This window comes from Phodopus roborovskii, unplaced genomic scaffold (assembly GCF_943737965.1).
Source record: "Phodopus roborovskii unplaced genomic scaffold, PHOROB, whole genome shotgun sequence".
Lineage (NCBI taxonomy): Eukaryota > Metazoa > Chordata > Mammalia > Rodentia > Cricetidae > Phodopus > Phodopus roborovskii.
In genome coordinates this window covers 3,025,621-3,043,789 of record NW_026126511.1, presented here as the reverse complement: position 1 = coordinate 3,043,789, position 18,169 = coordinate 3,025,621, and the positions used below count along the sequence as shown (strand labels likewise).

Below are 18,169 nucleotides of genomic sequence, written 5' to 3'. Positions count from 1 at the left end.
GGCCACCAGCGGCACCCTGCTGACACGCAGGAGGTCACAATTGCCATCTGACGTCTCCATGGTGACCTCTCTGAGCTGTGAGGTCAGAACTGTGGGGTTAGTGCCATCCCATGACCGGAGCAAGCACAGTGTGGAGAACAGCCTTGACTACTGTAAGTACTCAGCTCCCTTCAGACAGCGAAGGCCCAAGGGGGTCCGCGAGGGGAGGGATTCCTGGCTGAGGTCTGGGGGCTCCTTCGGCTGTCCTGCTCCCCAGGGTGGGAAGTGCAGCGTCTTGGGTGGGGGGAGGGAGGGGACATCAGAGGAAGTGAATTTGAAAGTCTAGTAGACAGAAACCAAGGGTGAAGGGGTGAAGCAGGGGTACCCTCAGCTGGCCGCACTGTTTCTGTGAACCCCACTGATGGCCTGGTGACCCACGTGTCACCGCAGTCAGAGGCCGGCTTTATCTCTCGCAGGTGGTTCCGGGGAGCAACCTTACAGGGCCCATGTATGAGCACAGCTACTTTTCCTGACCAGGATCTTTGCAACACCCAAGTAAGTGGTCCAGCGGCCCTCCCTCTGGTTTCCACTCTTTGTTTCCTGCGTGACAGACAGACCTAGTTTCCTTTGTAACCCTGATGTTCATTTCTTGACTTCTTCACCTCCTCCCCACCGAGTAATTTAAATTGGATCCCCCGGAACGTTCTCCCCTCATTCCAGTAGAAAAGAGGTACTTGAAAGGCAGGCTGGCCGTCACCTCAGTGGAATGACTTCCCAGGCGCCCACCCATGCTCTGTCTCATGTCTCTGGGCCTTCCTGGCCGGGCGTTATCATTGTGTCCTTTGGCAGTGAGCACATCCCATCTCAGAGACTAGTCAAGTAAACCAGGGGGAAACAGTTCATCTTCACTGTGGGGAAACCCGACCAATCACCCAGGAACCAAAACGGGGCGTAAGGAAACGCCCGAGTGAGTGCGTGTGCTTCTTAGAGTCCTCACCATCCAAGGAAAATGATCAGATAAAGAGCCAATGCCTCCACTCTGCGGAGCTTCCCAAGAGGTCTGTCTCATGAGTGTGAGGAGAGCCAGCTTTGGAGCATTGTGTCAGCTCTAGAGAGAGCTGAGACACGGTCATAAAATGGAACCCAATGGAGACTGTGGGTCTCCAGCAGGCATGAGGCTCTGAGCTCAATTCCCAGCACCCAGAAGCCCAGAAAGCCAGATGTGACAGCTCATGACAGTGACCCCAGCTCAGGGAAGCAAACGGATCCACTCCGGATTCGAGGCCGACTTGGCCTGTGTATTGAGTCCCAAACCAATCGGGTACAGAGCAAGACCTTGTCTCAAAGAAGCCTCTCCCTCCAACAAACGTGGTTATCCTCAGCTACATAACAAGCCCAAGGCCAGCCTGGGCTACATGAAACAGTCTCAAAAAAAAAAAAAATTAAATGAAGTAAGTAAGTGGCCAGATAATTGCTATTTTGTGTGCTGCTATTTTGTGTGCTGCTATTTTGTGTGCTGCTATTTTGTGTGCTGCTCTTCAGGGAATGTGGTCTGCTCCTCCTAGTAGTGTCATAGCATCTTCTACCCCTGGCTTCCTGGGTTTTTGCGCACACAAATAGCAAGTGGCTGGCAAGCAAAGGCAGCTGGCCTTTCTGTTAGTAGTCACCACAAAGGATGGCAGAGGACAGGGAAAAGCAGGGGGAGATGTGGGGACACAAATCTGAGCTCCAGGACGAACAACCCAAGGAGCCAAGGAGCTGGCTGCTCTGGGGGATGCTCTGTTACAGCACAATGGATGGCCACCTGGCAATCAACCCTCAAAGGCAGGAAGGCGCCCCAAGGAACTGGCCCAAGCCTCCCAGCACACACACACACACACACACACACACACACACACACACACACACACACCCCACCGAGATTGCAGGTGGTTAATGGTCACAGGGGGACCGGAGCCAGGGGTTCCTGACCCTGAGGCTCAGTGTTTACACTTTCCTCACCACAGAGGAGAAAGTAACTCATGGCTTTGAGGTCTTTCAAAAGCTGTAAAGGGCTGGGGGCTGGGTTGGTTCACAAAGTGTTTCCCATGCTGGAGCTCACACGAAGGTGGAGGGAACCCACTCACAGAGCTGTCCTCTGACCTCCACGTGTGTGCTGCAGCACACGCACACACACCATCACACATGCACACTCACACATGCACATATACACTCAGTCACAGACACACGCATGCGCACACACAAACACAAACACCAGACACACGCACACTCACACACATGCACACTCACACTCAAGTCAGACACACACATGTACACACAAACACAAAACACCACACACACACACTCACTCACACATGCACACACTCACATACATAATAATGTTTTCAAAAGCTCTCCTGAGCACCCACCCACTTTTCAAAGTACATTTTGACTTTCTGCCCATTTTCCCAGTGTGTTCTCCAATACAATATCGTTTCTCCACAGTTCACTTCCATCTGATTTCACAAGATATACAGACCTGAAAACACATCCCTACACCCGGAACATTCCTCAAGAGGGAGGGTACCATTGTCACTCTGAATGCTCAAACAAAAAACGTGAGCATGAACAAAACAAAGCATGTAAATGCTTAGGTGAAGGCGGTAGGTGTCAGCGTGTTAAGTGTCTGGGTCCTATTTTGATCTCGCTCTCCGGGCGAGGCTTTAACTCCGGCTTGCTAAGGAAGAGAAGTAGATCAGATGTCAGAACAGCTCACAATTAAAGAGAACAGGGCAGTGAGGTGGCCGAGGTGAAGGGACTTGCTGCTCAAGCTTGAAGACCTTGGGCCCCAAAGGTCCCCCACTGTAAAGGCAGGAGACAACCCTCCATAGAGTTGTCCTCTGACCTCACGATTGCCATGCACACGCACACCATGTACCCACATCCACACACCATGCACATTCACACTCAGTCACAGACACACACACATGTGCACACACAAACACACACATCCACACATATGCACACACACATCCACACACACACAACCACACATCATGCACATGTACACACACAATAATACATATTTTTAAAATCTTAAAGGAAATTGAAGTATTCCCTTTATATTGAGTAATTTTACTTCTCTTGATGTGGAAGAAATAGCTAAAAAGAAAATAAAACCTTTGTCAAAGATTGTTGGGCCTAAAGAGGCCTGGGTGCGAGGCCTAGTGGAACTTCCTGAGCCTGGCTAAAGTTTGACAACCTGTCTTTGGCCTGTAACCTCCACATGGGAGTGACTCAGCAAGGCCTGCCCCCTGTGTAGCTAACCACTAGCTTGGTGAAATACTATTGGCCCTTTCTCTTCACATCACCTTACCCCATCCTAAGGTTCCCACCCCCTACCCCAACCCTATGTGAGTGAGTCCCTGCTTGATGCACTAAACCAAGTCCCTGCCCCTGACCAAGCGAAAAGCGATGTGTGTGTTTGTCCAGACAAAGGTTTCCCCACTCATTAGTGAGTTCCTAAGAATAAAGAAATGTTTGCAGTCACAAAGGGAGAGAAATCCAGGCCTGGTGGGGGCACACCTATCAGGTGGAGGCAGAAGTTTCAGAGTTCGAGACCAGCCTCAGCTACATAGAGAGCCTGAGGTCAGTCAGGGCACTCACAAAGCACTGGTTTTTAAAGTGTAAGGACCTGAGTTGGAGCCACACCCATATAAAGAGCCAGGCATGACTGTGTGGTCTGCAATTTAAATGTTGGGGGCTATGTGCTTCTCTCTCATGTACACTACCTGACTAATTTTCACCTAAGAGCTCTTGTGCGGCTCCCTGCATTCCTTGCTTTTTTTTTTTTTTTTTTTTTTTTTTCTGCATAAAATCTCTCCAAAGACCACAGCCTCGATGTGACACCCCACCCCCACTCCAGCCACTCTAGATCCCACTATTCAGTCACTCATCACTGTAGGAAATTATCTTCTTGGTTTACCTGTTCATTGTCTCATTCCCTTCCAAGGACGTAAGCATGAGGGTGTGTAGGACAAGCGTGCGGCTGTGTAGGACGTGCCTGTGATCCTACCACTAAGGAGGTGGAGGCAAGAAGCCTGTGGTTTTACACAGCAAGATCCCAGGAAGAAAGAGAAACGGAGAGGGAGAGAGGAAACTCTGCCTTCAGACTTAGCGTTTAACCTTCCCAGCCTTGCAGCACGCGCCATCCATTATCCATTCCAGATACAAGTGATCAAGATGTTCATTAAATCCTAACGTAGTGCATAGGGTGGACGCAAGTGAGGAAAAGGGACAGGAAGTCCTTGAGGCTGCTAAACTTAGTCTGTCTTGCCGGTAGCCGTGGGTCTGAGATGTGACGTCACACGGTTACTGTTCCCTGGGTGTGCCATGGCAGGGCTTGGGGCAAAGCCTATCTGAGCATCCCAAGGTGAGGAATTCCCTGTGGGCCACAAAGGAGGGAAGGAAAACACATAGGTGGAGTCCTGCTGGAGTCGCCCTGTTCTGTTTCTCCCCAAATACTGGCAAGGGGTGCTCAGAGGCCCGAGAGTCACCAATGCTGCCTTGCAAACACTCAGAACACAAGTGAAAGACGCCGAGAAATGACAGGAAAGATTCCTTAGCTGAGTCAGGATCAATTGCCTTCAGATTTGTATTTTCAAATAACAACTATTGGAATATAATCCGTGTGTCGTAAAGGTGAAAGTTTCCCGTTTAGTTTTTGGTTTGGTTTTTTTTTTTGGTGGTGGGGGGATTTGTACTTTGATTTCTTGAGACAAGGTCTCACTGTGGGTCTTGGTTAGCCTGGAGCTTGCTATGTAGACCTGACGGGTCACAAACTCGCAGAGATGGGCCCACCTCTGCCTCCCGAGAGCACCACCAGTCTTGGTTCGAATTTTTTTTTTTTTTAAATTTAGTTGTTTATTGCATGTGTGTGGGCTGGCACATATGTATGTCGGAGTTCATGTGACTCAGTGCCTGAGGCTGTCAGAGAACAATTTTGGGGAGTCTGTTCTCTCCTTCCACCACACAGGTCATACATAGGTCGTGTGACCGGACTCAGGTTTCTGGCTGCGCAGCCTAAGTCCAACCTTCTGAAGCTCACACCCGTTAGTTTAGAATATTCAGAACTGAACACCCGTTACCACTGCTGTAGTCGTGAGACTTCGCCACTCCAGTCCTAGAGTGCTCTCCGCTTGCTACACCATGGCCGAAAGCAGTTTGGAAAGAATTTACTGTACCTCATAAACTACAGTCTATCATGGGGGGGGGGCAAGGTAGGAACGAGGCAGAACCTTGAAGCAGAAACCAATGGAGAATGGCTGCTTAGCAGCTCACGCCACTGATTTTCAACCTTCCCGTCATGGGCTTGGCTCTCCCACACCCATTAACAACCAAGCAAATCCCCCCCCCCAGGCTTGCCTACAGGCTAATCTGTAACTGGATAGCTCCTCGGTTGAAGCTCACTCTTTCTTGGTGACTCTTACTTGGGTTGTGCCAAGTAGACAGCTGAAGTAACTATGGCAACCCCCAAAGAAGCTACATGACTATCAGTAGTATTCTACTCCCTGACCTCTTCTCCCCTCTGTCCCAACCCAGGCACATGGCAACCGTTCCTTCTAGGCATTTCATAGAGTAACTGCGTGTTTGTGTCTGCTGTCACTTTCTAGAACGGTCTTAACAGTTCATTCACTGCTGAGTTCATCTCATGGTTTTTAGGGCCTCAGTTGATTGCAGAAACGAACACACCACACGGTGGGTTATCTGTTCTACTAAGTTGATTAATTAAAAATGCTAAATCACATTCCTCACATCCCTTCACAGCAGTAGCCTTGCCTTTTTACCAGACAACTGGGTTCTACAACTTGGAAAAAAAAAAAAAATAATCATCACAGGACCTTTGCAAACACTTGGGAGCTAGGCATGGCGACACAGTGCTGTTAATTCCAGCACTGGGGTGATGGCGGCAGGAAAATCGGGAGGCTGCTGTGATTTCTGGAAGAAACCATCCCTCCTAGCATCTTGGGCCTTTTCTTACGTAGGTGTTTACATCTCTATTTCCCTGTGAGCCTGCTGTCAGGAGGTTCTGTAAGAGCTGCTGTCTGATGGCTTTATCATTCTTCTCTGGTGTTTTCTAATTTCTCTTGTGTGTTCTTTAACGTAGCCGCCATTGGAGGGTGAACTGGTTCATCTCCACATACATGTCCATTTCTTTGATTTCTTGTAGTCTTGATATCTAATCTCAGTCTACTGTGGTCAGAGAGCCAGAGTTTTATGATTCCAACCTTTGAAAAACAGGGTCCATGCTGCATATGCACTGGGGGGGGGGGGGGATGTGTACTCTTAGCTTCCATTGGGTGGAGAGTCCTGTGAAGATCTAGAAGAGACACTGGATTTATAGTGTGTCCTGTCTCTATCGTCTTCTATCTATGTGCCCGTTAACCCGTCGGCACTGAAGTCACAAACTGTTCTCGCTGCATTGTCTTATTTCTTATGTGGGTCAGGTTTTACTTTGTGTATTTGGGCCTTCTTGTTAGCTACGTGTGTTTAAAACGTTCACATCTGGCCTGGCAGGAGAGATCAGCCAGTCAAGGCACGGTGCTGCCAAATCAGTCCCCAACTTCAACCTCGGAGGCCCACGTGGTGGGAGGGAGAGCCCCCTCCCTGTCCGTCTTCATACTCACATTTTCACCCACTTGCACAAACATGTGGGTTTTATTTTGTTTACATAAAAACAGATTAATACAAAAAAAAAAAAAAAAACCTTTAAACTGTATCATTCCAATTGGTGGCCCTTTTGTAACACTTTGTAACTTTATTCCCGTACTCAGGAGGCAGAGGCAGGTGGATCTCTTTGAGTTCTAGGACATCCTGATCTACAGAGTTCCAGGACCCACACAGAGAAAACCTGTCTGGAAAAACACACAAGGAAAATATCCCATCACAAATGACATTTTTTTTTTTTTTTTTTAGAAATGTGTGTGTGATGTATGCACGTGGGTGTAAGTGTGTCACACAGAGTTCAGAGAACAACCAGGTAGGAAGTTGGTTTTCCCCTGCCTTTACTCGGATTCCAAGGATTGAACTCCCTTGGCTTTTTGAGGTAGCACCTGGGTTGATGTGAAACTCAAGGGCCTCAGGCTTCAGCTGCCCAATCCACTCAGCCCTCAAGCCACCCTCTGCCCCCGCGCCTCCTTTTGGGAACTGTTTGTATGATTTGTCTTTTTCCATTCTTTTACTTTCAACATATTTGTGTTCTAAGTAAAAACATTAATCTTAAAAATGAAACCCTTCTGTTAAAGTCTATTTTTATTTCATGTTTAAAATGCAGCAAAGGGGACTATTTAAATCTATTTGCCACATTTAAATGGAGTCATCATCCTAAAAATTCTATTTTTCTTTAGCCCTTGGCCAGTGCTTGATTTAACTTCCTTATACCATTTATTTTTGTGTGTGTGAGAGTGTGTGTGTATGAGTGTGTGTATGAGTGTGTATGAGTGTGAGTAAGAGAGTTTTGTGTATGTGTGTGTAGACACCAATAGACAGCTTGGGGGGAGTCAGTGCTCTGTTTACCTCCTGTGGGTCCTAGGGATCAAACTCGGTTCATCCTGAGTGCTGGGACTAAGGTGTGCATCATTAGCCACCATGTCCCTTGTGAGTTTTTATTTTACCCATCATATTTGACCCTAGAAACTTCCTTCTAAAGCTTCCCAATTCTGCTTATGTCAAACCAGCAGGGAAAGGAGATTCCTAAGCAAGGAGCACCGCTCAGAAAGTGCTGTGCCATGCCTCCCAATCCCTGAGGATCAAGTCAAAAAACCGGGAGCAACAGAAAACACTGGACGGTAACTGACTTTTTTTATCCCAAGTCCTTTAGTTAATCTAAATGACAAAGTATATAAGGAACTATGTTTAGTTATTTTATTCCTGAAAAGTCCTATCCTACAGAAGTAAAATAGAAGCCAGAAAATGCAAACCACATGTTATTTCTAAATTTCTAACTAGCCATACTTTAACGAGAGACAGCTGAAAGGATCAATATATGTAATAATATAGTTTATATAAACATTTCATTAATAGATTTTAACTCAATATACTATTTGTGCATGTTATCAATATAAAGTTATTAATGTCCTATTATAGTGCTTTTTGCACTTTTAAACATTTAAAGACATATCTCCTTTTGAAGTAGACACCTTTTTATTATCAACAGGTAATAACTCAGTCCCTGGGAGATGGAGACAGTATGATCTCTGTAAATTCTAGCCCAGCCTGAGCTGTATACAATTCGACCCTGACTCAACAAGCAAAACTAAACTAAAACTGATAATACAGCCAGGCAGTGGCACAGGCCTTTAGCACTCAGGGAGGCAGAGGATCTGAGTTTGAGACCAGCCTGGTCTACAGAGTGAGTTCCAAGATAGTCAAGGCTACACAGAGAAACCCTGTCTCAGGGAACAAAAACAAACAAACAAACAAAAAAAAAAAAAACCGAACACACACACACCCCCCCCCTTATAATACAACTATCACTAAGAGTACAAACTTGCTAGGCAAGCAATCTACCAGCTGACACTATATCTCCAATCCCTGCAGATAATGCAATGTATAGACTGCCATTTAAAATTATGTATGTATGTATAAAATATAGCAGGTACTGAGAAAAAAGTAGAAATCAGGCATCCCCCCCCCAGCAAGCCTCTAGATAATTTGTCTTATTTCATCCTTACCCTAGTTAATTAAAAATTGGTTAGTATGTGATTTCTTTCAATTTAAGAACTTTGAATGAGGAAGAAGCCTACTTAGAATCATGTAAATATTCGCACACATAAATACATGTATATATCAAAATTAATCGACTCCAAATTATGAAATGGCCCCACCTTGAAAAAATATAATGCGGTCAGAGAACGAATTCCGTGTGGGAAACCAATTCTCCAAAACAGTTGTGCTGGCCCCCTGCAGAGAAAGAACTCTGTCAGTGTAGCAGCTGAGGCTAGAGCGGGGGAACTACCTCCACAAATCAACTAAAGTCATTGTAAAGACCATGGCTGGCGCTCACAATTCCAAGTGGACCCCAGGACCTGGCTCCGGGCTTTGAAGAAGGCAGAATCGCCAACAAGAAATTAAAAAAAAAAAACCCTTCAGGTTAAATCCCGTGAGTTGCTGAGCTGCACCTGCACGCCACATGCTCTGGAAACCTAAGACTTGGGGGGGCCGTGTCCTTTTGACACGAGATGCGTTCTGTTCCCTGTCACCCTGGGCCTAGGCAATGCTTAGACACACAGTAGGCTCTCAGCAGAGTCTGGGCAGAAGCACTGGGGTTAGCCCTGAGCTGTGAGCGCCACAGCCCGGATGGGTCCTCTCTCCACTGGAAGCCGGCACACCTATTTTGCAGAACCAGTTTCTAACTTGGGACCACCTTTCATTTTTCTTTGGATCCTGTCAGTCGGGGGTGAGTGGCCGTGAGTAGGCTTCTTCCTCCAAATCCTTTGATCTGGATGGACCCTGCCTGCTCTCTCCGGCTCAGGCGGCCGGGTTAGAAAGGAAGACCGATGCTGTAGCTAAGATGCTAAGCTAGCGTGTAAGCACTGGGGTGGAGAGAGGAGACACATAGACAGGCACACAGACAGACACTGCGGAGGAGCGGCTGGGGCGGTCGGCCGGGTCTGCCTGCCTCGGGCCGGGTGGGGGCGGGGGACCCGGGGCAGCCGGCGGCGCCGAAATCTCCCGCGCTGCGGAGCAGGCTCCTCCTCCCAGGCCCGGCCTCACGCCCCGGGAGGCGGCCCGGCCGGGTGGATCGGCTCCTCCCCAGCCCACCCGGTCCCCGCCCGCCCATCCATCCATGCATGCACCCTTGCATCCACGCAGGCCGGCAGCCACACGCTCACACGCCCGCAGGCCCCGCCTCCCGGCGCGCGCCGGAGTGACGCCGCCGCGGGGCGCGTGGCCAATCGGCGCCGGGTGGGGGCGGGCTCGGGCCCGGCCCCGCCCCCCGGGGAGCCGCGAGCCAATGGGGCGGCGGGCGGCGGGGTGAGAGGGCGCGAGGCCCCGCCCCTGAGCGCCCGGCCCCTCAGCCCCGCGCCCGCGCCGCCGCCGCCGCCGCCGCCGCCACCGCCGCTGCCGCCGCTGCCGCTGGTGCCGGTCGCCGCGCTGGGCCCGCCCCCAGCCCTCCCGCCCGCGCGCGCCCGCCCGCCCGCCCGCCCGCGCCTCACCGCTCCCTCCTTCTCTCTCTCCCCCTCACGCCTAGCGCAATGGCGGCGGCCGCGGCGGAGCAGCAACAGTTCTACCTGCTCCTGGGAAACCTGCTCAGCCCCGACAATGTGGTCCGGAAACAGGCGGAGGTAAGCGGGCCCCGCCGCCCCGCCCCGCCCGGAGCGCCGATCCGCGCCCGAGCCGCGGCCCCCGCCCCCCGGCCCCCCGGAGCCCCGGAGCCCCGGCCCTCGCAGCCCCGGCGGCCGAGCGGCGCACTCGGGCCCGGCCGGCGGGCAGCGGCCCCGCAGCCCACGTGCGCCCGCCCGCCCGCCCGCCCTTCCGGCCCGTGCAGCCGCCGCGCCGGTTGCCCGCGCCGGGCCGCGCACGCACACACGTGCCGCCGCGCCTGACCGCGCCGCCCCGCCCGCCCGGCCGGCCGGCCGGAGCTCCGGGCGCCGGGGTGACGGCGGATGGGGTGGACCGGGCACTGCGCTCGCCCGGCCCGGCCCGGCCCGGCCCGGCCCGGCCCCCGCTCCGGCTCGAGGAGAGGTTGGGTTCCGAGGCGCAGCTGTAAGCTCCTTTGCAGGCTAGCGGTGCCAGCATCCGGACGGGGATGAGACATTGTTAACGCTGGAGCCCGCTTTTCTCTGGGGTGACTTCTAGGAAAGTTGAGAGGTGCGGTGCTTTGCGACCGGGAAGGCTCGCTGAAGGGTAAAGGTTTGGGTACCTTTCCAGGGCACACATGCACTTCATTTTATTTTTTTACATGTAGCTAGTGAAGTGGACATGCCTTTTTATTTTATTTATTTTTTTTTTGTATTTATCGATCTGAAGTTTTGAGAGCTGTCTTTTCTTTTTAAAGCAGAGTTAATTCTGCCTTGAGTAGAAAGGATGTTTCCCCGGCACACTTAGTAGTTTAGTAGCTAAACGTGTTGGGGGAGATTTACCTCTGTATGAAACAGAGACTGTGGCTTAAAAAAAAAAAAAAAGTTGATTTGGGGAGAGGGGACGACTTAAGTTCACACAGGCTCTCAAACTTGTGACAGTAACCCTGCCTACACTTCCCATGCCCGCCTTATTCACCCAAGGCATAGTATTTAACCCATGCTGCACGTGTTTGCTGAGTCTTCCTGGGAAATGTATCTTAGCAAGCATTCATGTGTACATCAGTGTTACCTGAATACACGTTACTCTGCAGTTTGGTTTTTCCACTCAGTTCATTCCACTCTGTCACCTAGAAGACCTTACATTATATAGATGGGGCACATTATTTGTATCAGCATCTCTTTATGCATGGGTAACTGATGCTTCTAGTGTTTTCAAAGAGTACTGCTCTCAGAAGTACATCCTTTTCTGCAGGGCTTATTTTTAAGGTAGTATATGTATTTAGAGTAGTATACATGTATTACTTGCAACAGTTTGCACTTGGGATATGATGATGCTAAACATTTTGATACTTTGTGCAAACTCGAGGAAATTTTTTTTAAACCAAAGCAAGTTCTTAATCCCACCCTGTAATAGAAATTTCCATGTGTTGCAGAGCAGAACTGCATTGTAATTAGTAAGCTAGTTTAATTCAACCCCCTCCCCTCCAGTTGCTTGAGTCTCTATTGTCAAGCCTGGTGGGGAATCTCTCTTCTATTGAACTAAATACCAGTGTCTGGTTCAGCTTGAATTCAATTTGGTGCCTGTTGTAAATCTTTTATCTCTTACATCACTTTAGGGATAGTTAGTAGCATTCAGCAAATTTCTCATAAAGAACAATTGGAAATAAGTACTGTTAGTTCTTTCAGTCTGTATTTCTAGTGAAAACATTCAGATATTAAGTAAGTACTGTGATACAGAATTATTCTTAGTTTGAAAAAAGTAAATTTGGGGGGGGCACTACTTGATACCATATAGTCTAAGCAGATATTTGAGGGAAAATGGCTGCTCCAAGCTCTCAGCACCCTCCTTTTGCCTGGGGAAATAAGCCTTCTTATAAGTAACCTAAACAAAATTGAATACCAATTCTGATAAAAACAAATAGGGAACTGTTTTTCTGGAGCTGAAAAAAATGGCATAGGTTCTGTGAATATATTTGTAATTTACTCAGCCAAAATAAAAATACTTAGTTGACATACAGATATCAAACTCTTGGTCACTTTTACTCATAAATGAGTTCAAATACAATGAAAGTCATACTGTGCTTTGTTGAAGTCATTGATGAAAGACTAAGTCTTCTGGGAAACACCCCCCTCCCCCAGTCTACAAGGACTTTCCATCTTTTCAGAAAATGTTTCTCATGTCTAAGGGAATGATTTTGACTTGTTAGCACAAGTCTTTAATTACAGAGCTGGAGAGGCAGAGGCAGGAGGATCTCTGAGTTCAAGGCCAGCCTGGTCTATTGTTTTCCAGTCCTGCCAGGCAGGGCTACATAGAGACCCTACTTCACACAGAGAGAAAGAAAGAAATGAGTTTGAATGCTTGTATGTCTCAGAATACAGTAATTAACATGAGTAAGCAATTAAATAATTGACAAGCAATTCAAAGACATCCGTGGTATTTATCACTGGATTTTTAATCTGACTTAGTGTATTACTGATTGTATGTGAATCTTAGTTCTTTATTTCTCATCACTAATATTTATGTTGAAGAAGGATAACATTGTACTTGATTAAGGGGTTCCTTTTTCCCTCTTTGCATTTCTCCTGCAAGGAGCTGTCATAAATGTTTATGGGACAAGTGACATGACTACTTAACATTTCTCCTCTGTGGGCAGGGAAAGCAGCCAAAAATCTTGACATGTGTGATTATGTAGAGTGGGATCAAATAGTGTCGGAATTTTATTTGCCCCAAGTTAGTAATGGACACTGGACATACCAGAGTAATGCTAGGAATAGTCTTTGTTGTAATTCAATGTCCTGGATATTTGGTATAGAAAAAAGAACAAAGTCGATGTCTGCCCTTGTGTAAGTTTGTCTAGACTAAGAAGATAGGCTGGACTCCAGCTTGTTCCTTCTGCTAAGCCATAACCTTGCTATTCTGTTGATGTGGATGTAACATGTTTCCCACTGTTGCCGTTGGACATACAAATAAATGGACAGACCCTCTTTTTAGGAGTTTGATGCCATTCATACTGAATTTTTCCATCATGAAATTATAATTCATCCTGGAACCAATGTTGAATACTTGACTTAATTCTGTGTACAAATGGGCATAGTGACACCCACCGGTGGTCCCAGCTGGGTAAAGATGGCAATCATCAGAAATTATGCTGTGTCTTTTTATCCAAGACTGAGTCTCTGTGTAACAGCTTTGGCTGTCCTGGAACTAGCTCTGTAGATGAGGCTAGCCTTGAACTCAGAGATCTGCCTACATATGCCTCCCAAGTTCTGGATTAAAGGCATGCACCATCCCTGCCCAGCAAGATATGCTGGGTTTTCAAGAATGATTGCCCAGGGGAGAAATCATTTTCAATAACCAAGGATATTTACAAGTTAATGGTAATCTTAGCCTCTCCAGTAGGTTTGAGTGCTGGATACAAGGAATGAAGAGATACTTGTTACATTGTTACAGGCCCGTAGGACTTCCCTTTGATTGGGACTTGTTACTTGGGGTAGTTTGTAGCTGGCTTATTATTTTTTTTTTTTAGACAAGCGTTTTTTTACCCTGTAACACAGGCTGGCCTTGAACTCCAGGCGTTGTTATGCTCTCAAAAGTGCCATAATTACAGCACGAACCACCACAACCAGATCTATGAGACTTTTTTTAGACACAGCTTTGCCGGATTTTGAGTTGCTTTGGTAAAAATTAAGTGAAAAAATTCAAGATACATATCCATTTTTGTAATCAGCCTTGTGAATATCTTTTACATAAATTAAAATCGGCTCAGCTTCTTAGCTGATGCTATGTCTTATTAAGGTGGAATGGATGGTGGGTCTTAGGTCCACCTTCCTTGTAAAGACCCATCTTTGCTCAGACTAAAATGTTTGAGTGTAGAGACGGGTGAGCCTGTATAAACAGAACTCTGTGAGTAGGCTGGCCCCAGGAATGAAACCCAGAGAGATTTGAAGGATGGTTGCCTTGGAAGATGAGGTTTCTATCGATGTCTCTTTCATCTTAAGTCATTGAAGGTATAACGTGATTGCCCTGTCTGTCTGTCTCAGAGGTGCTCGGGAGCACTTGGATAGGAATAGGTTCAAAGCAGGCTTGATTGCCCTCCTGTGTTAGTTTTGAAAACCCAGTGACAGCAGGCATGGTCTTCATGTTTAAGACTGCTACGAAGTTAGTACCTACTGTGAGTGGGCGGAAGGAGATGTTTTGCTAACAGCTTTTCCAGGTAAAAAGATGCAGGATATGGTGCAATGAGCCCGTGAAAGGCCCATTGTTAGCCTTTCTGCACGTGAATTCTTTTCTACCTAAGTTGAGGCTTGTTTGGGATCTATTCTAACAACTTGTTTGTTTTATTGTTTGAGTGTTTTGTTTGCTGTTTGTTTTTAAGACAACAGCCTTAGCTGTCCTGGAACTTGCACTGTAGAACAGGCTGGCCTCAAACTCTGTGAAATCTGCCTGCTTCTGCCTCCGAGCACTGTGATTAAAGGTGTGTGTGTGTGTGTGTGTGTGTGTGTGTGTGTGTGTGTGTGTGTGTGTGTCCCTGCTCCCCAGTATTGAGTGTTGTCTGTTTTTTAAAAGTATATAGTAAGGTGTTAGAATAATCCTTCCCTGAAAATACAACATAAAGAATTTGAGTACTTTCCTTTTTCTGTTTTATCTAAGGTATCTATTTGATGTTGATGTGTAATTATGATTTGAACCAACTCTCCGTAGTCTGCAAAAGTGTTGACAAGATAGTTTCCTAGAATATCAGGTGATATCAAAGTGATTTAGTGATGTTATATTATGCTTGCTATATTTGATAGTGTTTTTTTAAAAAAATTGTGTATGGAGACTAGAAGAGGGTGTCGGAGTTCCTGGAACTGGATTAGACTGTGGGGACCCACGGGGTCTATGCTGGTAACCAACCCAGGTCCTCTGCAAGGACAGTCTGCTCTAACTCCTGGGCCATCTTTCTAGATCCACAGTTGACAATTTTCTTACGATGTGAGACATGAATTTTTGTTGCTCAGAGGACATAAGCTCTGAAAACGTGCAGAGGAGGAGGTGAGAGCCCTGCTCGCGGTCGGGACTTCACATCACCAAGGGCGGTGCTCCCATCAGCGCTGACTGGCTGCAGCCCGGTCTTGATTTGCTCCTAGGATGTTGTAACATTGTATTCCAACCTTTCCTTATCTGTCATGCAGGAAACCTATGAGAACATCCCAGGCCAGTCCAAGATCACATTCCTCCTACAAGCCATCAGAAATACAACAGCTGCTGAGGAGGTAATACTCTTAACAGACTACAGCTTTAGGTGATGGTCTGAGTGCGATGAAGAATTTCAACAATTCGTTACCCAATGTGCGAATTTCCTTTTCACATCATAGATATATTTAAAGTAGATAAAAGTAGCTTCATGTATAATTGCTTTTAAATTTTATTTTTTTGTTTATTCAGTTTTGAGATATGTGGATGAGTGTACCCCAGGCTGACCTGGAAATTCACCATCCTGGCCTCTTCATAAGTGCTTGGCATTACACACAGAAAATAATTTCTGTAGCTATAAAAATGGGTTTCTTCCATTGAACTATCATTCTAAAGAAAGTTGTATGTGAAAGTATTTGGGGAAATTTTGAGATTGATGTATTTTGTGTACATGGGTGTTTTGTATGGGTGAATATATGTGCACCACATAAGTACCTGTGGAGCACTGTGAACCAGCATGTGGGTGCTGGGGATGGAAGCAGGTTTTTCTCCAGAACAGCAAAGACCTGCTGAGCCATCTCCAGCCCCTTACACGGCATTGTAGTGTTAGTCACATACTTTGAAAATGACTTACAAAGTGTGTGTGCATATAAGCGTGTGTGGTGAAGGGGAACGTGAGAGCGGCTGGCTTTTAGGGTCTCTAGACTGGGCTCTCTGGCACTTCAGAGACCCAGTGCCACTGTGCACATTGGCTGTTTGTTTAGCGTGAGTGTGTGTAATGTATGTATTTTAGAAGTACCATTTTAATGTTAATTTAAATACAACGGGGGTGGGTACCCAAAAAGAGACATGCCAGATCCTGGTCTTTATGTGTGTGTGCATGTGTATTTGGAGGACAGAGCCCGATTCGGGTCTCTTCCATAATTACATTACACCTTTTTTTGAGATCAGATCTTTCACTGATTTGGCTAGAAGGACCAGTCAGCAAGTCATTTGGTTTCCCCGGTCCTGGTTTCCCAGTGCTGGGATTTATAAGCAGACGTTACCACAAGCACTTTGCCATCTCTGCAGCCCACCTTTAAAAAGGTCTCACTTGGCAGTCTTCCTTGCCCACCAGCCAAGGGATTTGGATTTTCAGTGAATTATTAATGTATGAGGTTCAGATGTACTGGATTTTAATGCATTTCCCTTGTGGCAAATTGGAGCTATTTGCTGGGCTCTTAAGAGTTTGCTACTCTTGAGTGTTTAGTAAGTACCTAATTTCCATTGCTTTTACCATAAAGTAATGACATCCTTATAGTATTGGAGCCCTCTGACTTTGGGAGGTGTCTAATGCGCAGGTCTAGAAAGCCCACCCTGCCTACACCCCTTACATACGGAGAGGACACAGAGGGTTTGAGCAATCGCAGCACACCTAAGTGCTTCTGGTGGTGTGTGATTGTCATACTTAGAAAACAGTATAAAGGAGCCCCCCCCCCCCCCTTTTTCACAGAAGAGATGACAGCCAGTGCTTCTGTACTCTGAGTCACTCAGAGCAGTGTGAAGAAACTCGGGCCATCGTCAGCAGCAACACCTAGTTGTGACGTGATGATGGGCAGGATAGATGGTGGCTGTGAGTCAGGCTCCATCTTGATTGTGTCATTCGTCTCGACCTTTCTCCTTTCTTTTTCTCTTGATAAACTCAGTATTACACAGAAGCCATCTTAGTGAACAGCACTCCACAGGTTTTAGACTGTGAATCTAAGGTGCACACATTCACGTGTAGACACTGGGAGCTTGTGGGTTTGCTCACACTAGAGAATCAAAGAGAAATGAGCTCATAACGTTTTACAGCAGAGACTGCCTGAAGAAGGGCAGTTAAGTCGGAAAAGCTTCTGCCATAGAGCAATGCCAGGCCGGAAGGTGATTGGCAGGTCTCTAGACGTATCAAGGCAAGATGTTGCATTGAATTCTTGTGTTGGTGTTTCCTAGCTGTGCTTTCTGGATAAACTATAAGAACTACAGAAGGGATTACATGCCTTTAAAGAGTAAAAGGTGCTTTAAAATGGACTGTAAAAGTAGGGCAGTGAAACCTGTCAATGTCAGACGGTTGGAAATATTTTCTCTGGTAAGACATGACGTTAATAGCAGTGTTATCTATTTATAGGCTAGACAAATGGCCGCTGTTCTCCTAAGACGTCTTTTGTCCTCTGCATTCGATGAAGTCTATCCAACTCTTCCATCAGATGTCCAGACTGCCATCAAGAGTGAACTGCTAATGATTATTCAGATGGAAACACAATCTAGCATGAGGAAGAAAATTTGTGATATTGCTGCAGAATTGGCCAGGAATTTAATAGGTGTGTGCGCAGTGTGGGGAAGGGCGTATTTCTTGCTTGTGTTTGTTGTTTTCTTTTTTGAAAAGACAAAGGTCTTGATTAATCTAAGTTGTCCTAGAACTCTGTACAGCTCAGATTGGCTTGGAACATACAGTTCCCTGCCCCTTCTGTGCTTTGTGTGCTGGGTTACAAGTGTGTACTGATCTGTGTGGCCCTCTCCTCTTGCCTCTCACCGTGTGAGAAGGGCGTTGTACAGGCCAGGCAGGCCTCAGACTGAGTCAGTGCTGCTCCAGCTTCCCGAGTGCTGGGTAGCAGGTGAGCGCCACCAGGCCCAGCTCTCATGTTCCTTTTAGAATATTTATAGATGCCAAAGAACTGTTTATTCTATCCAAAATGAATATGATTATAGAGTC

At 47.1% G+C, this 18,169-nt stretch overlaps 1 protein-coding gene across 1 annotated transcript in view; it reads left to right on the top strand.

Moving 5' to 3' along the window:
• The first annotated feature begins 505 nt into the window (after positions 1-505).
• The window catches only part of Ipo5 (importin 5), a 42,696-nt gene continuing 25,032 nt past the window's right edge, over positions 506-18,169 (top strand). The window contains exons 1-5 of the mRNA XM_051195211.1: positions 506-534; positions 7,695-7,805; positions 10,211-10,304; positions 15,438-15,518; positions 17,585-17,777. Coding sequence (XP_051051168.1) covers positions 10,215-10,304; positions 15,438-15,518; positions 17,585-17,777 — 364 coding nt within the window. The 5' untranslated portion in view covers positions 506-534; positions 7,695-7,805; positions 10,211-10,214. The remainder of the gene's footprint in view (positions 535-7,694; positions 7,806-10,210; positions 10,305-15,437; positions 15,519-17,584; positions 17,778-18,169) is intronic.